Source organism: Paroedura picta, chromosome 8 (assembly GCF_049243985.1).
Source record: "Paroedura picta isolate Pp20150507F chromosome 8, Ppicta_v3.0, whole genome shotgun sequence".
In the NCBI taxonomy this organism is placed as follows: Eukaryota; Metazoa; Chordata; class Lepidosauria; order Squamata; family Gekkonidae; genus Paroedura; species Paroedura picta.
Genome location: NC_135376.1, coordinates 23,008,725 through 23,036,104, shown reverse-complemented (window position 1 = coordinate 23,036,104; position 27,380 = coordinate 23,008,725). Strand labels below are relative to the sequence as shown.

The following is a 27,380-nucleotide window of genomic DNA, read 5'->3' as shown; positions in this document are numbered from 1 at the left end:
CCTAATTACCACATTGCCCTTTGTGAATGATCTACTTTATACAGGATTTCCTACTTTTAGGTGGCATCTGGAGATCATTTGTGATTGCAGTTGGTCTCTGGTGGACTCAGGTTGGCTAGTCTGGGCTATCTCAAGCAGGACTGCTAATTTAGAAATAAGTTATTGACCTCTGTAGGGTCACTGATTCTTAGATCTGGCTGTAAACCTTATTCTGGGGAGAAGGTTAGCAACCATATAAGCCTTCTTTGATCATACATCCTAAAGGAGATCTGGTATATTAACATATTTTAATATCAAATTATTAAGGTTATAATATGAAACACTAACTTCTGGATGTGTTCAGCAGTATGCAATGTATAAAGCTGGATTTTTTATTTCATTTTAATTTTTATTGCAGTATATTAAAATATATAATTAGGCTAGCTTTCCCATCTGCGATGCCTTCAATCAGTACATTTTCTATGATTTTACAGCTTCTTCATGACCCTGAAGTCAAAGTTAAGCTCAAGATCCAAGTGCTACTTTACCCTCCCCTTCAGCCCATTGATCTGGATCTGCCATCATATAGAGATAATGAAAACATGCCAGTTTTGCCTAAGTCTTTAATGGTGAGATCCTGGAGTGATTATTTTACAAATGACACCTCTCTCAAGGAAGCAATGGAGCTCAACCAACATGTTCCGGCAGAGTCCAGCGGTTTCTTTAAGTTTGTAAACTGGAGTAACTGGCTGCCTGAAAAGTTTAAAAAGGGCCACATTTACACCTCCCCATCACCTGGACGCTCCAATATTGGACAGAAATACCCAGGGCTCCTGGATCCCAGAGCAGCACCACTGCTGGTTGATGAGACCAAATTGCGGGGGCTACCTCTCACATATATGGTCACCTGTCAACATGACGTCTTGCGAGATGATGGAATTATGTATGTCTCACGACTTAGGGAGGCAGGAGTCCCAGTGGTACATGAACATGTGGAGGATGCTGTTCATGGGGCTGTAATGTTTATTACGAGCCCATTCATCTTCTCTGTGGGACAGAGAATGGCAATTAATTACATAGAGTGGCTAAATGAGAATCTTTGAAGGAAATCTTATCTATAGGATGTCTTTGGTGCTGATTTAGTTGAGTTGGAATTTATACTATATTCCAATTAAAGAAATGACCTTTTCTGGGAATAAGATTGATATTGCATGATTTTTAAAATTAAAACCTCTTCAACAATGTGTAGTTCATTTTGTTTTTTATGAAAAACTGAAATCAGAGGAATTATAGGTAAAGGTATCCCCTGTGCAAGCACCGGGTCATGTCTGACCCTTGGGGTGACAACCTCTAGTGTTTTCATGGCAGACTGAATATGGGGTGGTTTGCCAGTGCCTTCCCCAGTCATTACTATTTTACCCCCCAGCAAGCTGGGTACTCATTTTAGTGACCTTGGAAGGATGGAAGGCTGAGTCAACCTTGAGCCGGCTGCTGGGATTGAACTTCCTGCCTCATGGGCAGAGCTTCAAACAGCATGTCTGCTGCTTTACCACTCTGCGCCACAAGAGGCTCTTCAGAGGAATTATACTTTCCAATTATTCCAAGTATATAGTGTTGTAGATCAAATTTCTCCCTTGGCTTGTGATATAATGTGGTTCTATTATGTGCCATTTTGAATAGTGGCTTACAAAAATGCTGTACTCTGTAACAGACAACACCTTTATTTTGTCATATAACCAGCAATGAAAATGATCCTGTAGCACATTTCAGGCACTATATTTTGGTGTTCCTAACTTGTGTACCAAGTAAAGCTTTTGACAATTAAAGCTTTTTTCAAGGTTCCCCATGATGTTCTGATGGATAAGTTGAAGGACTTCAATCTGGATTTTCAGATAGTTAAGTGGATAGGGAATTGGTTAGAGAACCGCACTCAAAGAGTTGTTGTCAATGGTGTTTCATCAGACTGGAGAAAGGTGAGTAGCGGGGTACCTCAGGGCTTGGTGCTTGGTCCGGTACTTTTTAACATATTTATTAATGATCTAGATGAGGGGGTGGAGGGACTACTCATCAAGTTTGCAGATGACACCAAATTGGGAGGACTGGCAAATACTCCGGAAGATAGAGACAGGGCCATTTCGCATGGGGATCTTTGTTGCAAATTGGTCACTGAATGAAAAATCGCCATTTAAAATAGTGGAATTCGTCGTTTTGCACACCTGGCTTTGTAGTGGAATCAGTTGCGTTTTTTAGCGTTTCCCACAGGCTTCCGGTCTCGGTAGAAATCGCTAGAAAGGAAGCGCTATTGCCAAACTCGTCCCGCCCCTGGCCGTCAAGCAGCCAATGGGCAGCCGTTAGCATGCTCCCAAACAGCCCCTTTCCCTTTAAGAAAGGTTTTTTTAAAAAAAACAGACCCATAGCAACGAATCTAGGTAGATTCGTTGCAACGGAGAGACCCATCCAGCTGCCTAATGTGAGCTGTCGTTTGATTGTATGATCGTTGGCACGCTGCCTCGAGTGATAAAAAAAAATCCCCCCCCCTCTCACGGCCCCGATTTTGGGCTGAATTAATGTGTAAAAAATAAAGGGACTTTATTTCAGCAAACGGGCTTTTATGTGGTTTGTGCTTAGTGACTAAAGGTGAAGGACTGAAGCCAGGGAAGCCTCTAAACAGAAAGAGGCTCGCCGGTGCGTTTATCCCCGCTCGCTCCGAGAAAAAAAAATGGCGATCGCTTCGCCGGAAGTTTGGAGGACAGGCTCAGGAGGAGGGACTTTGAAGAACCCGCAACAATGGTAACGCACAGGTCTTTAGCGCTAGTGTTGCAGATTGGTTGCAGGAGTGTATCGCTATCCGGAGGGTGAATCCACTTTTCTGGATTCCCCTGAAAGCGCTAAAACGAAGCGCTTTTTGCTGATCGGTTTCAGGAGTGTTGCAGATTGTCTACGACGTCGTGGGTAATGCCAAATTAGTAGCGTTTTCAATTAGCAACCATTGTGCTATTTTTAAGCCGTGCGAAATGGCCCACAGAGTTCAACGAGATCTGAACACAATGGAAAAATGGGCAAATGTGAACAAGATGCAATTTAATAAAGATAAGTGTAAAGTTCTGCATCTGGGTCAGAAAAATGAAAAGCATGCCTACTGGATGGGGGATACGCTTCTAGGTAACACTGTGTGTGAACGAGACCTTGGGGTACTTGTGGATTGTAAACTAAACATGGCCCCTTCCAACTCTATGATTCTATGATTCTACCAGGAGAGAGAACTACACATGAGCCTCTCAGTTCACATGTGTCTTCTTTCATTGCTTTAGTTCATGCAACCTGAAACACAAGTTTTTGAACTTACATGTTCTTGTAGAAGGTACGTGTTCTTGTAGATCAGTGGTCCCCAACCTTTTTATCACCGGGGACCACTCAACGCCGGGGACCAGTCAAGACCTTTTACTGAGGCCTGGTGGGGGGGATAGTTTACTCCTCTACTCTCAACCACTGCCCTAACGCTCTCTGATCGCTATGGTAATGTTTAAACATCCCTTCAAAATAAGATACAGACACACCACAGCAATGAACATAAGGAAAATTTTGTTTTCATGGAAATTTCAACATGACAATGACAAATCAGTGGGAACCCTGAGCTTGTTCCTCTGCAACGAGTCCCATCTGGGAGTGATGGGAGACAATGACATCTGAAGTGTATTGTAAAGGGCCGGGGGGGGGGGGGAAGGCGTCCTTCAGGACCCCCCTCCAATTAGTCGGACCACATGTGGTCCGCAGCCCACAGGTTGGGGATTGCTATTGTAGATCAACACTGGAAAATATATGCATTGCCCTTTCCGCACAATAAGATTTATTTGTGAATATGAACTAGGTTATGATAAGCAGTTTATGTGCAGTCCTCTTTGGTGAATAATTCCTGACAGGTCCATCATCTTCAGTGTTGACCATGCCAACTAAATGCAGACTGTGCTAAAGCCCTTTCATATGCTATGCGCAGAGAGTATTGCATACCTAAGCACATATGTAGCTTTAGCCCATAAAGAATATTCTGATGGTATTGATATCACTGGCATTTTAGAGCAGTGGTTTCTAAATTTCTAAAGTTGCTGCAGTTTTAGGGACCAACTTTCAAATTCCTTTCTGCACCACAGGAATCTAATATCAGCCTGATACTGAATAAATTTATCTTTTACTTTATCGTGTCTACGGTTAACAACAGGGAGCATGGCTGAACATTGGGTGGGATTGCAAGGTTGTTTTGCACAGAAGCAAGCTCAGATTTGACACAGAGCGTCCCAGAACATGTTCTCTGAGTTTACTATGCTCCTTCTCCCTCCTGGGTTCATAACCCACTTGTCAGGAAGGCATGATCCACAGTTTGAGAATAGTCACTTTAGATAATTAAAAAAAGAAAAGAAAAGCCTGGGCTTCACCTCAAATTCCTGAAAACTGCAAAGACTCAGATATAGGGCGTCACCCCAAGGGTCAGACATGACCCAGTGCTTGCACAGGGGATACCTTTACCTTTACCTTTAATGGTGCCATTACAGACACAATCAATTCTTTCTGAAAACCTTTAAATTATTTGACTTAAAACGGTAAGACATTGTTTAGGAGAAGGAGCATTCCTAAACCAGCCAGAATTTTACACAACTGTATTCAGTGGGGCTTATTCCCAGGACAGTGTCCCTGTAAGAATGTATTGATTGTTTATTTATTTCATTTATAACATGTCTTTCTCAACAATGGGAATTTGAAACAGCTTACAACATTCTCCCCTTTTCAATTTCATCCTCATAAGAACTCTGAGATGGGTTAGGCTGAGATTGTGTGACAGGCCCAAGATCACTTAGCAAGTTTTCTTGGCAGAGTGATTTCAAATCTGGGTCTCCTGGAGCCTAGGCTGACACCCTAACCACTACATTACACGGCACTGAAAGAAATAAACTATTTATTGCCCCTGATGAGGAGACTTCTGAGTTCTAGCCACACTGTGTAGTCCTTCATTCCCATTTGTTCCAGTAACTGTGATGGAGAAATGTAAAAATAGACTAGATCATAGCAGAACATTCTTAATTCTCCTCAAAGCAAAAACTTCCCACCCACAACCCAACTCCCTAGCAGCTTTGTTAGTGCTTTTTTAATTTTTTAGTTTTTAATAAGAGCCCAGAATTACTTAGCAAATGACAATTTCCATTGATCCAAGCCTGGAAATTACCTAATCATGGCAGAAGAACAAAGGCAGCAGCCCAGAATCACCAGACACATTTGTGAGCTGAGCTGAAATTCAAAAAAGTTTTGGCCTGTTTTGATTGTTAAAAACTTACTATTTTAGAACTTGGGCAGGTACTTTACTGATCAACTCCCTGAGTGCAGCTGCTGCATCCAAGCTGTTACACCGCCATGTGCAATATGAGCACAACCATGCTGTGTGTGGGGGAGAATCCTCAGATACATTACTGAAACAGACAAATGAGTAAGTCTCACAGGTTAATTCTGGAAGCACAGTGGATTTAGTCATTCTTCTTAGTGCTTTGAAGCCTTCCTCCCGCCTAAAGAATGGATTAAGTGGGGGGAAAAGGCATAAGGTGGATCGAAAGGTGTCCTGTGTTAGAAAGAAATTTGTTCTTTGTCGATTGAATGATTATCAAGCTTGAATAAAGTTTCATTGTGATGCGTGTGATTGCTGAAGTTACTGCTGACATAACTGTTACTTAAAGAGGACCTGTGAAAGTAGCTCCCCAAGCCCATTAAAAAAAAATCCTTTTTGTCATTCTTGTAAGTTGAACAAGTTCAATATGATTATTTTATCAGCAACAACCTACTTTCTGCAGGGCAGCCATGATAGCCTTGATACCTGCACAGCAGGGTTTTCTTTATTGTTGTTAGTTGCGAAGTCGTGTCCGACCCATCGCGACCCCATGGGCAATGATCCTCCAGGCCTTCCTGTCCTCTACCATTCCCCGGAGTCCATTTAAGCTCTCACCGACTGCTTCAGTGACCCCATCCAGCCACCTCATTCTCTGTCGTCCTCTTCTTCTTTTGCCCTCAATCTCTTCCAGCATTAGGCTCTTCTCCAGGGAGTCCTTCCTTCTCATGAGGTGGTCAAAGTCTTTGAGTTTCATCTTCAGGATCTGACCTTGCAGTCCAAGGGTTCTCTACTGGGCACAAAAATGCACATATGTACAATTAGATGTGATCTGACCAAGGAGAGCAAGAGAAATTTCAGATTCGATTCACCATCATCAGTCAGCTTGAAGCCTCATCTCTGCAAGCCTGTTGCAAATAACAAGATGCATCACTTTTGGATTTCGTTAACTATTCAGTTTTCTTACAGTCTGACTTCTCACTTTGAAGTTCCATATTTAGCACTTTTCCAAAGATGAGTAATTTTTTAAATTCCAATTGAATATGACCGTAATTTTTCCAGATCCCTGTGAAACATGGCTTTTATCGGGGCTGGGTGAATATTCTTTAGTTCTGAATTTTTTAAAACAAAAAATAGCAATTAAAAAGATACCTTTCCATCACAGGTAGAAATACAAGGTGATTTGCTGACCATAGATCTCATTGCTGGAAGGGAAGGAAAGGACACACATTTTGTGAGTTTAGTTGCGCAGTGGAAAATCAGCAGGTACTGTACCTGCTTCAGTCATGGATAACATGAATCGGTTTTATGTAATTATGAACAAGTCACTCCTGTTCTAGCTTTTGTAGATGTTTGATCTTTTCAGACAGCCAGATTAACTAAACCTCAAAATTTAGGTTGTTGATGTTACAGAGCTGTGGGGGTTTTTTTTGCCATCTAGTGGACAAAGGTATACTAAGCAGGCATCATATCTTCAGGATACTAGTGTCCGGTTAAAGGAAAAACGTATAATTTGCCTTGGAAGCGCTAAAGCTTTATGCAGTATCCTGGAATCCCCATGTTTCCCGGTTAAGGGGAAAATGCTATTCAAACAAATTACAGAGATATTCTGACTCCAGTGATAACAAAGGAAGTTTACTGACAAAACCAGAAGTGCTTCATACACAACGTATTCATGTAGATACTGTAAAGTTTAAACTAATGTAAAGGTTGGATACATACTTTTCTTGGATGCTTTAGGATGCTTAGGGCTGATCCTGTGTAGAGCAGGGGGTTGGACTAGATGGCCTGTATGACCCCTTCCAACTCTATGATTCTATGATTCTAACAGAATTAACTTTTGCTTATATATTCCCACTGTCATGATGGTCAATTCATAGTCTAAGGAAGAGTGCTTGCGCTCAAAAACTCACGGCTTGAATAAATCTCTGTTGGTCTTAAAGGTGTGACAGGACTCTGATTTTATTATTGTGAACAGATTTACTTCACAATGGCTAATTTTCTACAGCTCCAAGCCCAAGTAAGAGAGAGAAGAAGGCCAAAGGGATCAGCATCTAACCTATCAGAAGATAGGACAAATTGCCAAGTGTACCCAAGGGAGGTAAAGGTAGATGATCTTCAAAGACTCAGTGTGGGACAATGTGAAGGGGGCTTATCATAGGAGGTTTCTGAGTTCTAGCCCCACTGTGTGGGCTTTCGGTCCCATATATTCCGGTAGCTGTGATGGAGAAATGTAAAAGGAGGCTACATCATAAAGACTCAAAACAGAAATCTGCCCCCACCATTCATTAGGAACTATAGTTTACTAGTGCTTTGGGGTTTTTAAAGGTAAAGGTAAAGGTATCCACTGTGCAAGCACCGGGTCATGCCTGACCCTAGGGGTGACGCCCTCCAGTGTTTTCATGGCAGACTCAATACGGGGTGGTTTGCCAGTGCCTTCCCCAGTCATTACTGTTTACCCCCCAGCAAGCTGGGTACTCATTTTACCGACCTCGGAAGGATGGAAGGCTGAGTCAACCTTGAGCTGGCTGCTGAGATTGAACTCCCAGCCTCATGGGCAGGCAGCTTCAGACCACCCTGCACCACAAGAGGCTCTTACCCAAGGGAGAGAATACTCTTAACCCTTTCCGTCCCAGATTGTCCTGTATATGGAGTTACAATAGGCAACAATTACAGCATTTAGTACCAAAAAAGACTCTTTATGTTGACAGCAAAGCCTGTGAGTGGGCACAAGATAAGTAAGGCAACAGGGGCCTAAAAGACACATGGCCCAACCCCTTAGAGTTTTAAAGGTCAACTTTAATATCTTTTATGCTTCAATAAAAAGAAGAGCACCCATTTTATCAAGAAGCAAAAATCACAGGATTCTGCAGTACTTGAAAACATGTAGAAAGGATCTCATGTGACATAGCTATTATGGCTGGGTTTCGAGCTCACTACAGAAATGCCTTTCTGTTTTCAGTCAGAGCATATCTAAATTAAAAAGTAAATTAGGAATAAAATATTCCAGTCTTCAATGCAAAGCAGAAAAACCTAAGATATGTGGTGCTTGCTGTATGAAACAGTAAATCCTCTTATGTCTTGTGACTACGGAACTGCCAAATACCCTTCAGGATATATAAAACAGTCACTGGGCAAATGTCTAAATAGCATGATGAAGAATCACTATAAAAGATATAAGGAACACTAAATCAGGAATCTGTGACAGGAAGCTGCAAAGCCAAAGTTTTTTGCAAACTGAAAATGCACTAACGTCTGCAAATGCCCCTTACACAGATTTTCCTCTGGATTAGGAAAGGATGATTTTTCTTTTCAGGAGCACAAACCTGCATATTTGTACTTGTAGATGTGTGGCCCAATATAGCAACAGCTTTCTGAAGTTCCAGTGTATCCTCCAAGGGGATCTGCTGACTTAGGGCTACTATAGTATACTATTTGGAAAACTGGATTAGAAATCTTCAGTTTGAATTCCCAATTTCTGTGAAATAGCCCCAGAGACTCATCTTAAGGGGCCGTTGCTGCAGCGGGAGAGAGAGCGCACCGAGGACAAGCCGGTGGGGAAGAAACTCCCATTCCCAGCAGCCCCTGCGTGTGGTTGCACTCAGCGTGACACTGTTGGAGGCGGGGCCTATCGGGTGTCCTTTTAAGGGGCAGCCCCACATGTCTCGGCCTCTTCCCACTCCTGCAGCCTGGAGATCGCGAAATCCACCCTCATGCCCTCCTTTTTTCATTGGGAAGTTGTATTAAAAAAAAAACATGTTTGTTCCATTGTGGTTTATATTGCACTTCATTGTCATAGCCGGCGGAATGGGAGCATGGGGAAAGGTTAATTTTGGGGTGGCTAAGCTTGCGCGTTGGCCTCCCGTAGGTTGGGGGTCCCCTTAAGGGACCGGGTGGATGCAGAGCCTGATTGAAGGCTTGCATTTCCGGGAGGCAGGATAACCCAATAGAGGCGGACGCCCAGTAGGGTAACTCCACTTTGGCTCCTCCCTTCTATTTGCCAGCCATTGCGTCTGGGATGAGGTGGGCTGTACAGCCAAAGTGACCTGTAGAGGAGCAGGCTGTGCTGGGCTGCCTTGTGGACCACAAGAGGGCTGGACCTTGTTCCCTATGCTTTCCATGCTCACATTGTTATTAAAGGCTGTAGCCAGATTTAATGCCAATCTTTGTGTCAGTGTCCTCATTGGCGATATTAATTCCTGCAAAGCAAAATTACTAGGTGGCTACTCATTCTCTCTCAGCCTAAGCTACCTCACTGGAAAACTGGAAGAGGGAAGATTAATGTATGTTGACTTAAGCTTTCTGGAAGGAAGGGCATGATACAAATGCATTAAATAATACTAAATATTAGGCCAACTGAACAAAGTTTGAGTCTATTGGCACCTTTAAGACCAAAAAAGATTTATTCTAGGTATAAACTTTTGTCAACAGTTAATATATTCTCCGGGGTATGGTAGAGGACAGGAAGGCCTGGAGGATCATTGTCCATGGGGTTGCGATGGGTCGGACATGACTTTGCGTCTAACAACAAAATATTTCCTCAATATAATAAAAACCTAAATGTGTGGGAATGACTCACTCCCTACCTGATTGGCTGTCTGTGTGCATAGGCCCCCAATAGGAACATCCACCCTCTCACAGATGGCCAATAATTCTGTCAGTCTGCCCTGACCCTGACCTCCGCCCCCTCTCCTCTTTCCAGATGGAAGAAGAGATGAGCCTGCTCTGTTGGCTCACGCATGAAAGGTAAGCCAGCCAGAGATAAAGATGGCTGAGAGGGAGGGAGAGGCTGGGCTGCAGGCCAGCCCCAGGGAGTACAGATGGCCTCTATGGCCACCCACCCAAGATCCTGGTGATGGGGGCAGGATGCCTGGGAAAGGCTGACTGCCAGCCCTATGGGACGTAGGGTGGCATTACATAATTCTTTGTCTGCCACCTTTTCTTACATATGGTCATGGTTGGGGTCATGTTTAAAGGCTTCACTGTATTTATCATGTTGTTGGATCAATATCTGTAGGGGTAAAATTCCCTGAACTATAGAGGTGATTTAAAAAAATGTTTTTTTTCCACAGTTTTCAGATTAATTTTAATTCTTTGTGTATATGTATACCTCTGTAGAGTGATTATTTTCCCTTATTCTGTTCCCACAAGGTGAGTGTTGAGATTTAACACTGACTTAATCAAGATACATGAGGGCAAAGAAAGATTTTTCTTGCATTTATTGTTTCACAACTCAGGGTCACCTATCATGTGTCTTCCATCCATGTCTTAAATTACTGGCTTGTGAATGTTCTTAAAATGTTTATCTGTGTGGTTCTGAACCATGTGGAAGCTTGTATAAGAAAGTGCTTTTGACATGATGCTGGGGGGGGGGGGTAGGAAATTTAGATCATAATAAGGTAAATCCTGAATTCTACCACAAGGAGGTGCTTTTGGAACTAATGAACATACATTTAAGGTCAATTCTGGGTGACTTCACTATGTCTAAAACAGGCTTTTTCAACCAGGGTATTGTGAAATCCTAGCGTTTCTTGATGGTCCTGGAAGGGTTTCCTGAGTGGTTGGGAGTTAATTCATTTTACTATATTTTTGAAAATTTACTAAACATATATTGGGTGATATGCCCATATATGGTCATGTCGATCTACCCACCCTTCCCCAAATGGCCAATAATGGACCTGGAGGTGGTGGGAAGGGGAGGAGCCCTGGGTGGGTGTGTATATAGCTGTGTTTCCCAACCATATTCTGCACGATCACGCCACCTCTGTGGTTTCTCAAAGACTGTTTCAGGGGTTTCTCAATGGTAAAAAAGTTGAGAAAGGCTGGTCTAAAGCATGAAAATCCAGGCTAAACTGGGAAAGTTCTGCTTGACTCATTTAAAAAAATATATTTTTTGTGAATACCCCCTGGGTTCTGACTTTGGATTAAGATAGTACTTAAGCGAAGATATCCATAGCAGTGCCAAATGTGGTATGGTGTTCAATTTCAAGGCCATATGCAGTCTTCTGCTCAACCACGGTGTGCAATAGTGTACCTGAGCAACTGCATGGATGGGACAGTAGAGCACTAAATGTGCTGCTGTTGTGGACTGATGAGTCTGACAGGAACAGGAGCGCTCAGCAAAGGGAACCACTTTATACCTTCCTCCCAAAGGCAAACTCCAGAATAGGGAAGCTGCTTTCAAGTGGCAAAAGTGAGCAAAGTTTCTTGTTTTCATCACTAGACTTATTGTATACTATAATAGGATCATTGAGAAGAAGAATTGTTGTTTTTATACCCTGCTTTTTACTATCTGAAGGAGTCTCAAAGCTGCTTACAAGCATCTTCCCTTCTTCATCCCACAACAGAAACCACATGAGTTGGGTGGGACAGAGAGAAGTCTGAGAGAACTGTGACTAGCCCAAGGTTGCCTTGGGCTGAGAGCCAGTTTGGTGTAGTGGTTAGGAGTGTAGACTTCTAATCTGGCAAGCCAGGTTTGATTCTGTGCGCCCCCATATGCAACCAGCTGGGTGAACTTGGGCTCGCCATAGCACTGATAAAACTGTTCTGACCGGGCAGTGATATCAGGGCTCTCTCAGCCTCACCCACAGGGTGTCTGTTGTGGGGAGACTAAAGGGAAGGTGATTATAAGCTGCTTTGAAACTCCTTTGGGTAGAGAAAAGTGGCATATAAGAACCAACTCTTCTTCTGTATGTGGAGGAAGAGTGGGGAATCAAAGCCGGTTCTCCAGATTAGAGTGTACCACTCTCTAACCACTACACTAAACTACAGAGGCATTGTGGATTTATTGTGGAGGAAATAGTGGAATTCCATGTTATCATGGTTAGTCACCACATTTCCCCCTGTATCTCCAATGTGGAAGCATTGTTTGCAAGACAACATTGTGGATGTATGGACTTTGGCAACTGCTGAAGGACTTTGTAGGAGAATCTGTTAGTGTTACTAAGAAACAATGTTGTCACATGCAATTATTGTGCTTTCTGACTTTGCTGCTGAGGGAGAATAGAATCTTGACTATATAACACCAGTTTAAACAGGAGAATTATGCCTGTAGCTGTTCTATTTCTGACATGACAAGAGTGTTTCAGGTGTGATGAAACATTCCTACCCTACCCTCACTTTGTTCATTAATTCTGTAGCACTATTTTTTTAATCTCTCTTTCACTTGTAACATTACCAGTCTTGTTAATGAATGGTTCTTGAGACAAATTAGGTCCAAAGTGTACAAGACTTTGCATATCTTAACTTGTAAGTTATAAAATAGTTAAGATGCACAATGATATTCAAGTGGTAAAGGTAAAGGTAAAGGTATCCCCTGTGCAAGCACTGGGTCATGTCTGACCCTTGGGGTGATGCCCTCTAGTGTTTTCATGGCAGACTCAATATGGGGTGGTTTGTCAGTGCCTTCCCCAGTCATTACCGTTTACCCCCAGCAAGCTGCCCCGGAAGGATGGAAGGCTGAGTCAACCATGAGCCGGCTGCGGGGATCAAACTCCCAGCCTCATGGGCAGAGCTTTCAGACATGTTTGCTGCCTTACCACTCTGCACCATCCGAGTGGTAAAGAGCCCCATATCCAGATCCCTACTGAGAAACATTATTTTATCACTTGTTTAACTTATCTATGTATTCATATACTCCTTGTAAACATGACAATATTGTGGCTTCACCTTGCAACTGTCAGGAACTGAGACCTCCCATCTGTGATGGTTTTGCTCCCCAACTTGGCTTCTGCAACCACCGTGCCTGGGGCGATCAGCCAGCCATGTTCAAATGTCTTACTATTAAGACGTTTTGGCAACGTAGATTCTGAGCTTCTGAACCAATACAAACTGTTTGGAGAAAGTGGGTTTGGATCCCACCAGCATGTCATAGTCTAGTCTAGTTGAGCATCCCTTGTCCAAATCTCCCTCACAACAAAATGCAGCTACAGGGCAGAAAACCAGAAGAAAAAACAGCATACGGATATTATGTGGCTCCTTCACAATCCTGGGGAGAGAGAGAGAAAAGGGGGGATGTGGAACCCTCCAGATGCAAATGGGGTTTGCAAATGTGATAGCTCATAGTTGCACTTCCAAGGCAAAAATTCTTACCATTGTAGCGCATTACTTGGCAACATCTAGATTAGGCTACTGCAGTGTGCTCAACCTAGGACTGCCCCTGTAGACTACCCTAAAGCTCCATTTGATACAGAGTGTTGTATCCACAAAGTTGACTAGGGACTCTTTTACTCTAGTTTTGTTCTAGCAACACTAGTTGCCCATTTGCTCCCAGTCTCAGTTCAAGGAGCTGAGATCGACCTTTAAATCTTTACATAGTTTGGGGCCAGCATAATTTAAGGACTCTCCAACATGAACATGCCCATCCACTCAGGTCACCTTTCAGAAGCTCTGCTTCAGGTGCCCATAGCAACTGAGGGTAGATGACCAAGGACCTTCTTGGTCATGTTGCCAAAACTTGCTCCCCAGGGAGAGTCACCTGTTTCTGTCTTTTGTTGCCTTTAGCCAGTGGATGAAAACTTTTTGCTTTTGTTTGGCATGGCCACAGGAACTGTTATTGGCTGTCCTCCCTGGGTTTGGTATTATTCATTTATTTATTTTTTAATTGAATTAGTTTATACATACTTTATATTAAATGTTGCATGGTTGAAATGTTTTGAGGTTTGCCACTTTGGGGGGCTCTGTTTGGGTACAAAGCCAGCACAGGAATGGTTTAAATAAATAAATAAATAAATAAATGTAGTCTCAAACCCAGTCAACTGATCTGAGTGCCAAAAAAAACATACACTGAGTGAAGCCTAGGTCCTCAGGCACTTAAACCTTTCTAAGAAACCTGATTTGTTTTCTTCCTTATGGCAATTGCTTCTGCTCTTGTTATTTGGCCTCTTCTTTCTCTGAAATGAAACTCGTCGCTTATCAATCAGTTCAGGTGGTAGACCTCCTGGTGTGTATTATGTAGGCTGTGATCCTTAACCTGGTATTCTGCCTCTTTAATTTTGCAAGCAGTACGTTTGTTGCTGGAGCCTTTGAGAAGATAGACCAGCTGCAAAAACTCCCTGGTAGCAGCACCCCCCCCCCCCCCGCTTGGATAACGAAATATAAGCTCAAAACAGGAATGTCAACTGCTGTATCCTGAGCACACTGCTGCAAAACCATAAGAATCGCAGGGGAACTCCTCTCCTGGGTGTGATCTGTGTGTAAACTACAGACTGACTTTCCTGCTGTCAGGGAACATTCAACGGGATTCGGTCTTTAAAGAAGCTGTTCGGTTGAGAAACATGGGGATTAAGTTCCTGGGATTTCTGATTGCTTCTGTTTTGGTTGCTTATTATATTTATAGTCCCATTCCGGAGAATGTGGAGGAGAAGTGGACGCTGATGTTATTTAGTGCTCTGTTCCGAAGTCTGGGACATGTGGTAAGTTTAAACGTTGGCTGATTCTCAGTTTTTCTCTGCTCTTATTTTAAAAGTTCAGCAGCTGTATTCCTGGGGAAATTAGGTGGCAAAGGGAAGACAGAACACAGAATGGTTGGGGTTCCAATAGTACTTCAAAGCCAGAGCTTTTCTTTACAGTGAGCAAACGGTGGCTGAAGGGGGACTGAGGGACTGAATTTATGTATGTATCTCTCTGTGGAATTCTTTAAACATAAATATGCTATTCTAACAGGTAAAATCAATGGAAGGGGAGCTACCTGTTACCTAAAATGTGTGGCCGTAGAAAGCCGTGCAGCCATTTTTCATCTCTGCATTTTAGCATAATGTCTCTGAGGCACGGAAATGAAATGCATCCTTTGATATAATTCCACAGCTGTGCCTGTGTTATAGTGACTGCCATGATTCACATTTTATACATACTATATGCTATATCTCAGGGGTAGTCAAACTGCGGCCCTCCAGATGTCCATGGACTACAATTCCCATGAGCCCCTGCCAGCGAATGCTGGCAGGGGCTCATGGGAATTGTAGTCCATGGACATCTGGAGGGCCGCAGTTTGACTACCCCTGGTCTGCATGGAGTTTTGTTATAAATAAGCACCACCATTTTGACAGGTGATCAATCCCATGTGAATAAAGCACTTTGAATTTTCTAATCACTTTCCCTTAGCACTAATAACCATTTTTAATGCAGTTGTGTTCAAAAGAGAAGGAACTACGTGTAGTAAGAGTACTATACATGTAGATTCATGCACCGAATCTGCATGAGGATTAGATGGCTGCTGCTGATTTGACTATGCTTCTATTACAATCTGCGTCAGCCACCCTGAGCTCTCGGGGGAAATTCTAAAAACGAATAATATATATCAATAGTGGAAGGAGTGGTAGGTTAGGGTGTGGGAGACCCAGGTTCAAAGCTGTCTTGTCTGTGTGGCCTAAACTACTTCACAGGGTTGTTGTGAGGCTACAGTGGAAGGCAGAAGAGTGATGCAAGCCACTTTGAGTCCCTATTGGGGAGAAAGACTAGGTTCAAATAAGTTAACAGATAAATATATGTATTTGTTGCATTTTTCAAATTAAAAGTCTCATGGCAGCTTCAAGACTCCAAAACCAAGGGAGATCAAGACATACGAAAAAAGGTTGGGGGAGCTTGGTCTGTTTAGCCTGGAGAGGAGAGGACTGAGAGGGGATTTTATAACCATCTTCAAGTATTTGAAAGGGTGCCATATAGAGGATGGAGCAGAGTTGTTCTCTCTTGCCCCAGAGGGACAGACCAGAACTAATTGGATGAAATTAATTCAAAAGAAATTCCATCTAAACATCCAGAAGAAGTTCCTGACAGTTAGGGCGGTTTCTCAGAAGAAAAGGCTTCCTCGGGAGGTGGTGGGTTCTCCATCTTTGGAAATTTTTAAACAGAGGCTGGATAGCCATCTGATGGAGTGGCTGATTCTTTGAAGGCTCAAGGGGGTGGCAGGTTACAGTGGATGAGCGATTGGGATGTGAGTGCCTTGCATAGTGCAGGGCGTTGGACTAGATGACCCATGAAGTCCCTTCCAACTCTAGGATTCTATGAAAAAAGGAACCCCAAACCCAAGCTGAAAAAGAAGTCAGCGACCCAAAAGTTGAGCTGCAAAACAATATTAAAAAATCATTACAAATTTTTATTGAACAAAGTAAAAACAACACATATCTAACGGCACATGACAGAGTAGATCAAATGCGTTTTGACCCACAGGGGTCTTCCTCAGTGGTCAAATTATTGTGTGAAGTGCTCTTTTGTATAAGATCAAAATCTAAAGGCTTGCTGGGTAGCACAGAAAAATCTGTTAGGTGTAGCTCCAACTAGAGTTTCTAAAGGATCTGATTTGGAGCCGACCTTCTAAAACAGGGGTAGTCAAACTGTGGCCCTCCAGATGTCCATGGACTACAATTCCCAAGAGCCCCCTGCCAGCGAATGCTGGCAGGGGGCTCATGGGAATTGTAGTCCATGGACATCTGGAGGGCCGCAGTTTGACTACCCCTGTTCTAAAATATGTAATATCTGAGAACACCACTCTCAGCTTTTGCCTAACACTACATAAAGAGTACATGTCTAGGTGTCTCAGAAAAAGATTGGACTGGGCCCTTTACCCCCCCCCCCCCCGGGGAAGAGTGGCTGACTCCCCAGACTTCTTTAGGCAGGATCTATTGCCTCAGGGAGGCCCAACCCTATGAACTCCTGGCAGCTCACTCAATGTGGGACTGCCATCTGAATGGCCAGGGACTTCAACAAAGCGGCAAAACTGTGAAAAGATGCTGAGGGGCAGGAGATGTAACGGGATTGGGCAGCCATTGGGCTGATGGCCAGTTAGGTGCGTACAGGCTCGTATAGGTGACCTGATTGACCAGTAACCATTTATGCCTATAAATTATCCTAAAATTGCCTGGTGTTACCATATTATGCCAACTTAAATGGACTCCGGGGATTGGTAGAGGATAGGAAGACCTGGAGGATCATTGTCCATGGGGTCGCGATGGGTCAGACACAACTTTGCACATAACAACAACAACAACCATATAATGCAACCTGTTTACTGATTAAGTAAACCGTATTTTTGTGATACTTATAATCTCCTTCAGGTCCTAGTGAGAAAGGTGGCTAGAAATGAAAAACATACTATGCTATTAATATGCAACTGAAACAAAAGTACTTAAAAATTTTAATAAGTAAAAAAATATCAGTATTAGGAATAAAAAATGTCTATAAAAACAGAGCAACATAGTTCAATTTGTACAAGGAGAAGCCAAAATGAAATGGGGATTTTCAGTTCAAAACCGTGACGCTCCAGAATTGGGCATAAAGTCCAAATGGCATTGTGTGTGTGTGTGTGTGTGTGTGTTAACAGGAAATCACGCTAACACATGTAAGGTTGCCAACATTTCTTCTGGCCATTCTCCCATGTTTTGAATACGGGAGTGGACATACCGAAATTATGCAAGTCAAGCTTTCCTCCTCTACCTCTAATTGTTTCTGTCAGGCTGCTTTTAAAGGGATAAGGCTAGAAAAGAAGCAAACAACCTAAGTAAATAGCAAGTCTAGTGTTTGCCAAAGGCCTCCTTTCAGTATTTATGTCAGAGGGTAGGCCTGGCTTGTTTCTCAGCATTCCATAGGCAGAACAGTGGGATATCTTTTTCATCATGTTGGTCCCTCGTGGCAATGATGGGTTTGTGTGTGTGTGTGTGTGTGTGTGTGTGGAATTGCAAAGAAGACTTACCAGGAGCAGGATGGAGGGTCTGCTGATAAGCGGTGATGTGCCCATGTCACTGCCTGCATGACCTGGATGTGATGCCATCACTTTCAGGATGTTGGGGCAATGCTCTGGAATTTGGGCAAAAGCTCTATGGCTGAAACCAAATTTACTATAGAGTTTTTGCCCAAATACCAAAGCATCGTCCCGGCATCCTGGAAGCCATGATGTTACTTCCAGGGTAGTAACATCACTGCACCTCAGCAGAGCCTCCCTCTGTTTGGAGGTAGGTTCTCCACTGCCCAGCTTATTGGAAGATGAGCAGAGGGGCCTGTCAGCAGGGGACCCCTACCTCCAACAGACATTTTGGAACCCTAGGAGCAATGGGGCAAAGCGAAGGGGAACATAAGAGCATTGGTAGGATATGATAAGCTTCTTATCACTGATGCAGTCATCTGTCTGCATGACAAGTTTATTGTACATAACTGTTTCTCATGAACTTTGCACTCCAAATCTGAAACCAAACACAAGAACTTGTGGAAGCCTTATAAGATGATGGAAGATGGAGCCAGTTTGGTGTAGTGTTTAGGAGTGCGTACATCTAATCTGGCAAGCCGGGTTCGATTGTGCACTCCCCCACATGCAGCCAGCTGGGTGACCTTGGGCTCACCATGGCACTGATAAAACTGTTCTGACTGAGCAAAGATATCAGGGCTCTCTCAGTCTCACCTACCTCACAAGGTGCCTGTTGTGGGGAGAGGAAAGGGAAGGCGACTGTAAGCCGCTTTGAGACTCCTTCAGGTAGAGAAAAAGCGGCATATAAGAACCAACTCTTCTTCTTCTTCTACATGGACTGACAGACAGTGAAAAGACTTAAGGAAAATAGTGGCGGAAAAAAAAGTGTACTAGCAGATTCATTCTGGAACACCCGTAGAAGAGAGATTCATCCCCCATCAGTATGTTCACATGATGTGATACAGCATCTGCTTTTCTTGCATTGAATGATAACTGCTTGGAGAAATCCCATTCTGTTGGTTCCCTTGTAAGAAAAAATACCCACAATTCTCTGTACTCATAACTCAGTACTATATGGCACTGGAAAAGAAAATATGTGAATGCTTGCCTGTAACCTCAGTTCTGCCTATATTCCTGTTGGATGTCTTTGCTTGAGAATAAAGAAACTTTCCAAAAGAGAGGTTTTCTTGCCTACAAGTCCAGAACTCTGACAGTCTGTTGCTATCCCTTTGTTAGCTAGATTCCTAATCTTAGGGATTTCCTCGCTTCCGGCTGCCTCATCTTCATGCTTTCTCTCCCTGATCTTCAAGGTCAGTAAGTGCCATTACATGGCCCTCCAGCATCTGAGGCTAGCAGGAGTGGGCCTTGGGAGGAGTGGTGGAACCAACATTCAGAGGCAGGGCTGTGGCTCAGTGGTACAACATCTGCTTGGCATGCAGGTGGTCCCAGATTCAAAGCTGTTAATAGCCCTCTTTATCTCTCCTGCTTAGAAAGCTTATCAGAGTATCTCACCTTTCCTATAGGAGTGTGCATTTGGCTAAACTGAACATTAAAAAACTTGATTTTGGCTACCAATATAGAAGAAGACGAAGAAGGAGAAGGAGAAGGAGAAGGAGAAGGAAGGAGAAGGAGAAGGAGAAGGAGAAGGAGGAGAAGGAGAAGGAGAAGGAGAAGGAGAAGGAGAAGGAGAAGGAGAAGGAGAAGGAGAAGGAGAAGGAGAAGGAGAAGGAGAAGAAGAGCTGGTTCTTATATGCTGCTTTTCCCTACCCGAAGGAGGCTGAAAGCGGCTTACAGTCGCCTTCCTTTTCCTCTCCCCACAACAGACAACCTGTGGGATGGGTGAGGCTGAGAGAGCCGTGATATCACTGCCCGGTCAGAACAATTTTATCAGTGCCGTGGCGAGCCCAAGGTCACCCAGCTGGTTGCATGTGGGGGAGCGCAGAATCGAACCTGGCATGCCAGATTAGAAGTCCTCGCTCCTAACCACTACACCAAACTGGCTCTCAATATAACTGACATAAAAGCTTTTTGTGGGGAGGGGGAAGGTAGGGGGTTATTCAGCTATACCAGTCAGCTGGGGTTGGTTTTAAAGGAGCCACTGGATTCAAGCTAGAGATTTGGAGATGGTTTCTTATGCTATTTGATTCCTTGGTTGGAACGAGGTCAGCTCTCCAATGTTTTTTGTCTTTTTTGGTGAAAAACGACTCAGTGAATAGGGATGCTAAATAATTTCCCCAGAATAGGTTATATAGGAGACTACAAAGACTGATGCTATATCCTCATAAGAAAATATGTGTATTTGTATAAATATGTATACTTGTGATAAATATTGCAAAACTCCATAAGGCTCTAATTCTCCTTCATATAAAAGGAAATCAAACCCTGTATTGCTGCTAGCGGAGCACATAATGAGGGAAATGATAAAAAAAAATTTTTAAGAGTATCGGTGAGTTTGAACCTTGCAGAACACATAGATATCCATCCTTTCCTAGGCTACAGTGGCTGAGAAGCTGGGTTTTGCCCACTACATGGATGTGATGATGAAGATTACAATCCTAGAAGATACACCACCATTATCAGATGAAAAGGTCATTGTGACAGACACCGAATTTAATCATGTTCCAGTTCGCTTATATATCCCTAAAGGGCAGACCGACTCTTTGAAAAGAGGAATTATTTACTTTCACGGGGGTGGATGGTGTCTAGGAGGAAAAGGTAAGCAAAGTGTACTTGGTTTTGTTTGTGTGGGTTGTCAGGGAAATATGTGTTATTGTATCGGAATATAATTTGTAATACAACATGACTTAATACTGCAGATACAACAAGAAGAAAGACTCAGGTCTCCTAATGCAGGGGTAGTAAAACTGCGGCCCTCCAGATATCCATGGACTGCAATTGCCATGAGCCCCTGCCAGTGAACATTGTGGGAATTGTAGTCCATGGACATCTGGAGAGCCGCAGTTTGACTACCCCTGTTCTAATGTGAACTTCCAGTCTGTTCAAATGATTGAAACCAGTGAAATATAAGAATGAGAGATGGGTGAGACTGAATTTTCCATTGGGCAATGTTCTCTGTGTATCAGCGATATAGCAGTCATTACAGTCAAACAATGTAAGAATATTTCTGTAGTCTGTAGATTAAGTAGCCTGTACAGAAATTGGACTACATTTAGGAAGCATAGAGTTGCATAGAATAGTGGCCAATTCTCAAAGGTCTATAGCCAAGAGTAACAGTGAACTGCTCCTTTCTTTTAGAAGAGCAATAAAATGTCCTCTGTAACTTATTTTGTTGTAGGCATGAGATCTTACGACTTTCTGTCAAGATGGACTTCAGAGAAGCTAAACGCTGTCGTCGTATCCACAGAGTAAGGAAGGATGGCTGAAACTGAAATTCTTTCTTTTTGTTGTGCATTTTTGTATTTTAGTCTGCCCACAGAGACTTCTGGAATCTGAGGGATTCCTGAATGCTCTATGGGACCCTATGCCCTCCAGCGACTCATTGGCAGCCTTGGTGGAGGACTGGCAGTCCGGCCTAGTGGCTGCTGTTGACTAGATCGCTCCTCAGCACCCTCTCCGCCCCCACCTCAAGCAGGCTCCATGGTATTCTCAGGAGTTTTGTGAGAGGAAGAGGGAAGTGAGACGGAAGAGAAGTGTCAGTGTTTGTCTCTTGTAGCCCTTCCTTGCATACCTAGGGAATTGCTGATCGCCATTGTGGGATGGTAGGTGAATTCCCTCCAGGTCAGGCTGGATTCTGGAGAATTTTGTTGTTTGTGTGTGTGTGTGGGGGGGTCGTCACTTGGGCATGAAATTGGGGTCACTGTGGGTGGGCAGGTAGTTGTGAGTTCCTGCATTTTGCAGGGACTAGATGACCCTGGAGGTACCTTCCAACTTTAATGATTCTATGATTCTATGACTGTAATAATTAAACGAGTCAGTTTAGCTGGTGGAAAAACACAAACAGGTTTAAAATTTCCTAACATGTTCTGGCTGGCTTTGCATAGTCAGCAAAAGTGCTTGTGATGAAACAGGCTTGCTCAAGCCTGCAGGCCCTGTTCCACCCTGCCCTCTAAGACGGTGGTTCCCAAACCCCGGTCTGCGGCCCGATGCCAAACTGCAAGAGCCTTGTCAGCGGGCTGCGGCTCCCTCTCCCCACCCCCCGTAGCGAGAAGCTCACCAGGCCATGAGCAAATCAGCCGCTGAAGCGGCCAATTAGCTTGCGGCCCAGCAAACCTCTTGCTGCAGGAGGGGGGAGAGGGAAGCGTAGCCGCCAACACACCGGCAGTGCAAATGCACACGCACGGTAGGTCCACTCATCCGTGTTTGCGCCCAACGGGGGTGCAAACGCGCACATGCGGCAGTCCGCACGTGCATGTTTGTGTGAGCCTCGGGTCGCCGTCTCCCCCTACCCCTTGGCAGCGGTCCACAACCGGTAAAAGGTTGCGGACTGCTGCTCTAAGAGACTATTCTTTATCTCTCGGATAACCACTTCCCTTCCAACTTCTGAGGCCTTGCTTCTGTGTCTACCACTGCCAACTTCTGGGCACCACAGGAACCGATTTTGTTTGTTTGTTTATGGTTTTATGTGCTGCCATTCCTGGGTGGGCTCACAGCAGTGACAGTGGAAGTCTGTGTGGTACAGAGAACCACTACAAGCATCAACAATTATGAAGTATTTGTGAAAGAGAAAATTTCCACAAGCATATGTTTAGCACAGAGCCAGATTGAGCAAGGGATTCAAAAGTACAATTCCTCTGTCCCTCTCTATATACATGCGTTATCAGATGTTAAAATATAGGACAGACTCCTTAGCTTAGAATGTATGGATCTCTACAGGGTTTCCCATTACCTTGTAGCTTCCTCCACCTGTCCAGGCCAGTTCATGGCAATGGCTGACTCCTTCAGATTTCAGTTAAGAGTTCTGTCTATTCTGATGGACTTAGCATAAAAGAGACCTTGCTTTCAGGAGTTTTATCACCTTTATTTTCCCCACCCACTGACCAAATCAGGTCAGGTTGGAGAACTTTTTCCTGGAGATTCTTCCTGAAGCTTTTGTATTCTAAAGTCCTCCAGATCTCTATTTTCTACTGGGAGAAGGGAGGACAGCTTGACCCTATGATCTCTCCTACTGTATCAATTACCATTTGTATGCTGGTGGGCTGGGGGAAGTCTGAAAAGCAACTGAACTGACTTCTCCCTTCCTGCCTGCTCTTTGCTTAGAGGAAAAAAAAAACTTTTAAAAGCCCCTAATAAAGGTTTTACTTTACCAAAATGTATTTCTTCACAGTGCTTAATAGAAATGTATTTTTAAAAAATTATTCCACAGTTACAGGCTGGCACCTAAGTACCATTTCCCAGCCCAGTTTGAAGACTCATATGCAGTGGCAAAGTACTTCCTGCAAAGCAGTGTTCTTGACCAATACAACGTAGACTCAAGCAGAGTCTGTGTTGCCGGAGACAGTGCAGGAGGAAATCTGGCTGCAGCTGTGGCTCAGCAGGTAAGTGGCAGACATTGGGAAGCAGTAATACAATGAAATGGCAGCACCCTACAGTTAGTCATGTGAGTCTTGGGATAAGTCCTCTTGTTTGTTTTTCAAAGACTTTATTGTACGGCCATTGTTGGTCCCTGTTTCTTCGTTTTTCTACTTCGTTGGGCCGCTAGGAATTCTTTTTGGAATCAACTGGATGTTGGCAACCCTATAATCAGGTTATGAAGTAAGACTACATCTAACATGAACCATATTAAAACCTGGATCTGTCCAGCACCTAAAGGAATTTTTAGAACAGAAGTAGGCATGGGGTTGGTCTGGGAGGCTAAAGAATCAGGCAGGCATGATCCTACTGGCTGATCAGATGCCTCCTTCAGCTTTGACTTCTTCCCTCCATGATTTCTGAAGACTGGGACTTTGAGTTCAGAAATCTTTATTGGAGCAGCCTTTTACTAGAGAAGGGATTGCCAGGTTGCCTACAGCAGTAAAAGTGAAATTAATTATTACCTTTATTACCAGAGCATACTAATCTGCTTGCAAAATTGTTTCTCTTGCCCTCCGAGCTAAAGAAGTGCTTGAAGTAGAAGCAACTCCTGGTGATCAAGAAATGCTGGGGGGAAATGGAGAGGATTTTGTGTTTGCATAGGAAAGGAATTGTGGGAATGCTAGTAGTATAGTTTGGCCTAGAACTCCCCCCCCCCAACTTCCAGTTGAATTAGAAACTGATTGCAGTTACTTATGGATGAGAGGGAAGCATTCTGCACATGCTCAAAGAGAATCATTACAATATTTCATGGTGGTGTTTGGACCAGGCACAACAAATGTGGGGGTTGCTATGGACTTGATGTAGAATCCCTCCATTTGGCAAAGAGAAAACTTGCCCAAATATAATTTGTTTTTCTGAAGGCTGTTTACTCATCTGTGATGGCTTCTGCTTCCCCACGTTTTGTTCAGGCCCCTGATTCCCTCCTCTACCTTGTCTGTGCTAGCTCCTTCCAACCTGCTTTCTGTATGCTGCAATCACAGTAGGTTTTTGGAGGACTAGGATCAGTTCCCCTGGAGATAGGGCTGCCAGACCCATAATGAAGGTGAGGCTTTCCAATTACACCCCCAAACGAAGGAATTGTGTCAAACAGCAATGTGTCAGTGTCACTGCCCAGGTGACTTGGAAGTGACATCCTCACAGCTGGGATGTTGGAGCAATGTTCTGGAATTTGAACAAAAAACTCTATGGTATATATCAAATTTATCATTTTTGTCCAAGTACCAAAAGATCACTTCAATGATCTAGACATGATGACATCACTTCCAAGTCATATGGGCAGTGAGATAGACATGGCGGCTGAGAAGTATGATAACACAAACCGTCTTTTACCTAGAAGATACAAAATTTCACAGCTGAACACTTAAATCTGAAAACATATGCATGCTCCCCTCTCCCAAGCTATCAAATTGCAGCTGGCTTATAGCTACTCCATAGAGATCACTGGATCTAGTTAGCATTTTGTTTCAATATAATTAAAAAAACATAACAGCAGTAGAAGAAGAAGAAGAAGAAGAAGAAGAAGAAGAGTTGGTTCTTATATGCCGCTTCACAGCCGAAGCGGCATATTTTCCCTACCCGAAGGTGGCTCAAAGCGGCTTACAGTTGCCTTCCCATTCCTCTCCCCACAACAGACACCCTGTGGGGTGGGTGAGGCTGAGAGAGCCCTGATATCACTGCCTGGTCAGAACAGCTTTATCAATGCCGTGGCGAGCCCAACATCACCCAGCTGGTTGCATGTGGGAGAGCGCAGAATCGAACCTGGCATGCCAGATTAGAAGTCCGCACTCCTAACCACTACACCAAACTGGCTGCAATGTATACACCTGGATTTTTTATTTCATTTTAATTTTTATTCCAGTATATTCAAACATATAATTAGACTGGCTTTCCCATCTGTAATGCCTTCATTCAGTACATTTTCTATGATTTTACAGCTTCTTCATGACCCTGAAGTCAAAGTTAAGCTCAAGATCCAAGTGCTACTTTATCCTGCCCTTCAGCCCATTGATCTGGATCTGCCATCGTATAGAGATAATGAAAACATGCCAGTTTTGCCTAAGTCTTTAATGGTGAGATTCTGGAGTGAATATTTTACAAAAGACACCTCTCTCAAGGAAGCAATGGAGCTCAACCAACATGTTCCGGAAGAGTCGAGCGGTTTCTTTAAGTTTGTAAACTGGAGTAACTGGCTGCCTGAAAGGTTTAAAAAGGGCCACATTTACACCTCCCCATCACCTGGACGTTCCAGTATTGGACAGAAATACCCAGGGCTCCTGGATCCCAGAGCAGCACCACTGCTGGTTGATGAGACCAAATTGCGGGGGCTACCTCTCACATATATGGTCACCTGTCAACATGACGTCTTGCGAGATGATGGAATTATGTATGTCTCACGACTTAGGGAGGCAGGAATCCCAGTGGTACATGAACATGTGGAGGATGCTGTTCATGGGGCTCTAACATTTCTTACAGGCCCATTCAGCTTCTCTGTGGGACAGAGAATGGCAAATAATTACATAAAGTGGCTAAATGAGAACCTGTGAATGAAACCATATTTACAGAATGCGTTGATTTATTTGAACTGGGTTTTATACTGTTTTCCAATGAAATACCTTTTCTAGGAATAATGTTGATATAACTATTGTTGGTAAATCATGGAATGTTTTTCTCCTTGTTTGGATGATTAAAAAAGAATCTCTTCAACAATGTGTAGTTCGTTTCCTTTTTTCTTTGAAACCGATGGTGTTAATGCCACTAGCATTTTTGAGCAGTAGGTTTCAAACTTCTGAAGCGACTCTAGTTTTAGGGACCAAGTTGCAACTTCCCCTTTGCACAACATAAAGCTCAGGAATGTAATAGCAGCATGGCATTGAATGAGCTGATCTTTTAGTTCTTCATTGTTCCTTCTAATAAGAGGCAGCAGGACTGGGAAGCAGGCTGCATCTCAAGGCCGTATTGTGTATTGTGCTGAAGTAAGCTCAGAGAGCCTCCCAGAACATGTTCTCTGAGTTCACCATGTTCTTTCTTCCTCCTGGGCTCATAACTCACTTGCCAGGAAGACATGGTTTACAGTTTGAGAGCAGTAGAGAGCATTAATGTTTTTTTAAATCTCTGAAAACTTCAAAGACTCAGTGTGGGGCAATGTGAAGGGGGCTTATCATAGGAGGTTTCTGAGTTCTAGCCCCACGGTCCCATATATTCCAGTAGCTGTGATGGAGAAATGTAAAAGGAGGCTACATCATAAAGACTCAAAACAGAAATCTGCCCCCACCATTCATTAGGAACTATAGTTTACTAGTGCTTATGGGTTTTTAAAGGTAAAGGTAAAGGTAAAGATATCCCCTGTGCAAGCACCGGGTCATGTCTGACCCTTGGGGTGACGCCCTCTAGCGTTTTCATGGCAGACTCAATACGGGGTGGTTTGCCAGTGCCTTTCCCAGTCATGACCGTTTACCCCTCAGCAGCAAGCTGGGTACTCATTTTACTGACCTTGGAAGGATAGAAGGCTGAGTCAACCTTGAGCCGGCTGCTGGGATTGAACTCCCAGCCTCATGGGCAGAGCTTCAGACTGCATGTCTGCTGCCTTACCACTCTGCGCCACAAGAGGCTCTTTGGGGGCTGTTTTAATAAGGGCCAAAATACTTAGCAAAGTACAATTTCCAATGATCTGAGATGGAAGTTTCATAATGGCAAAAGAAGGAAAAGTAGCAGTTCAGAATGACCAAATTTATTTGTAATTGGAGCTGAAATTCAAGATTTTGGCTTGTTCAAAACTTAGTATTTCAGAATGATATGTGAAAGAACTCTGGGAAGGAGCATAGCAGCCTGGGG

The 27,380-nt window shown here is 43.6% G+C and overlaps 2 protein-coding genes across 5 annotated transcripts in view; both read left to right on the top strand.

Annotated features, from left to right (window-relative positions):
• The window catches only part of LOC143843083 (arylacetamide deacetylase-like), an 86,558-nt gene extending 85,279 nt beyond the window's left edge, over positions 1-1,279 (top strand). The window contains exon 5 of one of the 4 annotated variants that reach the window (XM_077348661.1): positions 474-1,279. In XM_077348661.1, coding sequence (XP_077204776.1) covers positions 474-1,082 — 609 coding nt within the window. In that variant the 3' untranslated portion in view covers positions 1,083-1,279. The remainder of the gene's footprint in view (positions 1-473) is intronic. The other 3 variants (XM_077348660.1, XM_077348662.1, XM_077348663.1) reach the window with 3 other exon arrangements.
• A 12,998-nt stretch (positions 1,280-14,277) lies between these two features.
• Positions 14,278-26,255, top strand: AADAC (arylacetamide deacetylase). Its single transcript, XM_077348659.1, has 5 exons — positions 14,278-14,757; positions 20,510-20,732; positions 21,313-21,382; positions 23,341-23,512; positions 25,484-26,255. Exons 1-5 carry the CDS (start codon positions 14,620-14,622, stop codon positions 26,090-26,092), a joined length of 1,212 nt encoding a protein of 403 aa, XP_077204774.1. The 5' UTR covers positions 14,278-14,619; the 3' UTR covers positions 26,093-26,255.
• The last annotated feature ends 1,125 nt before the right edge of the window (positions 26,256-27,380 follow it).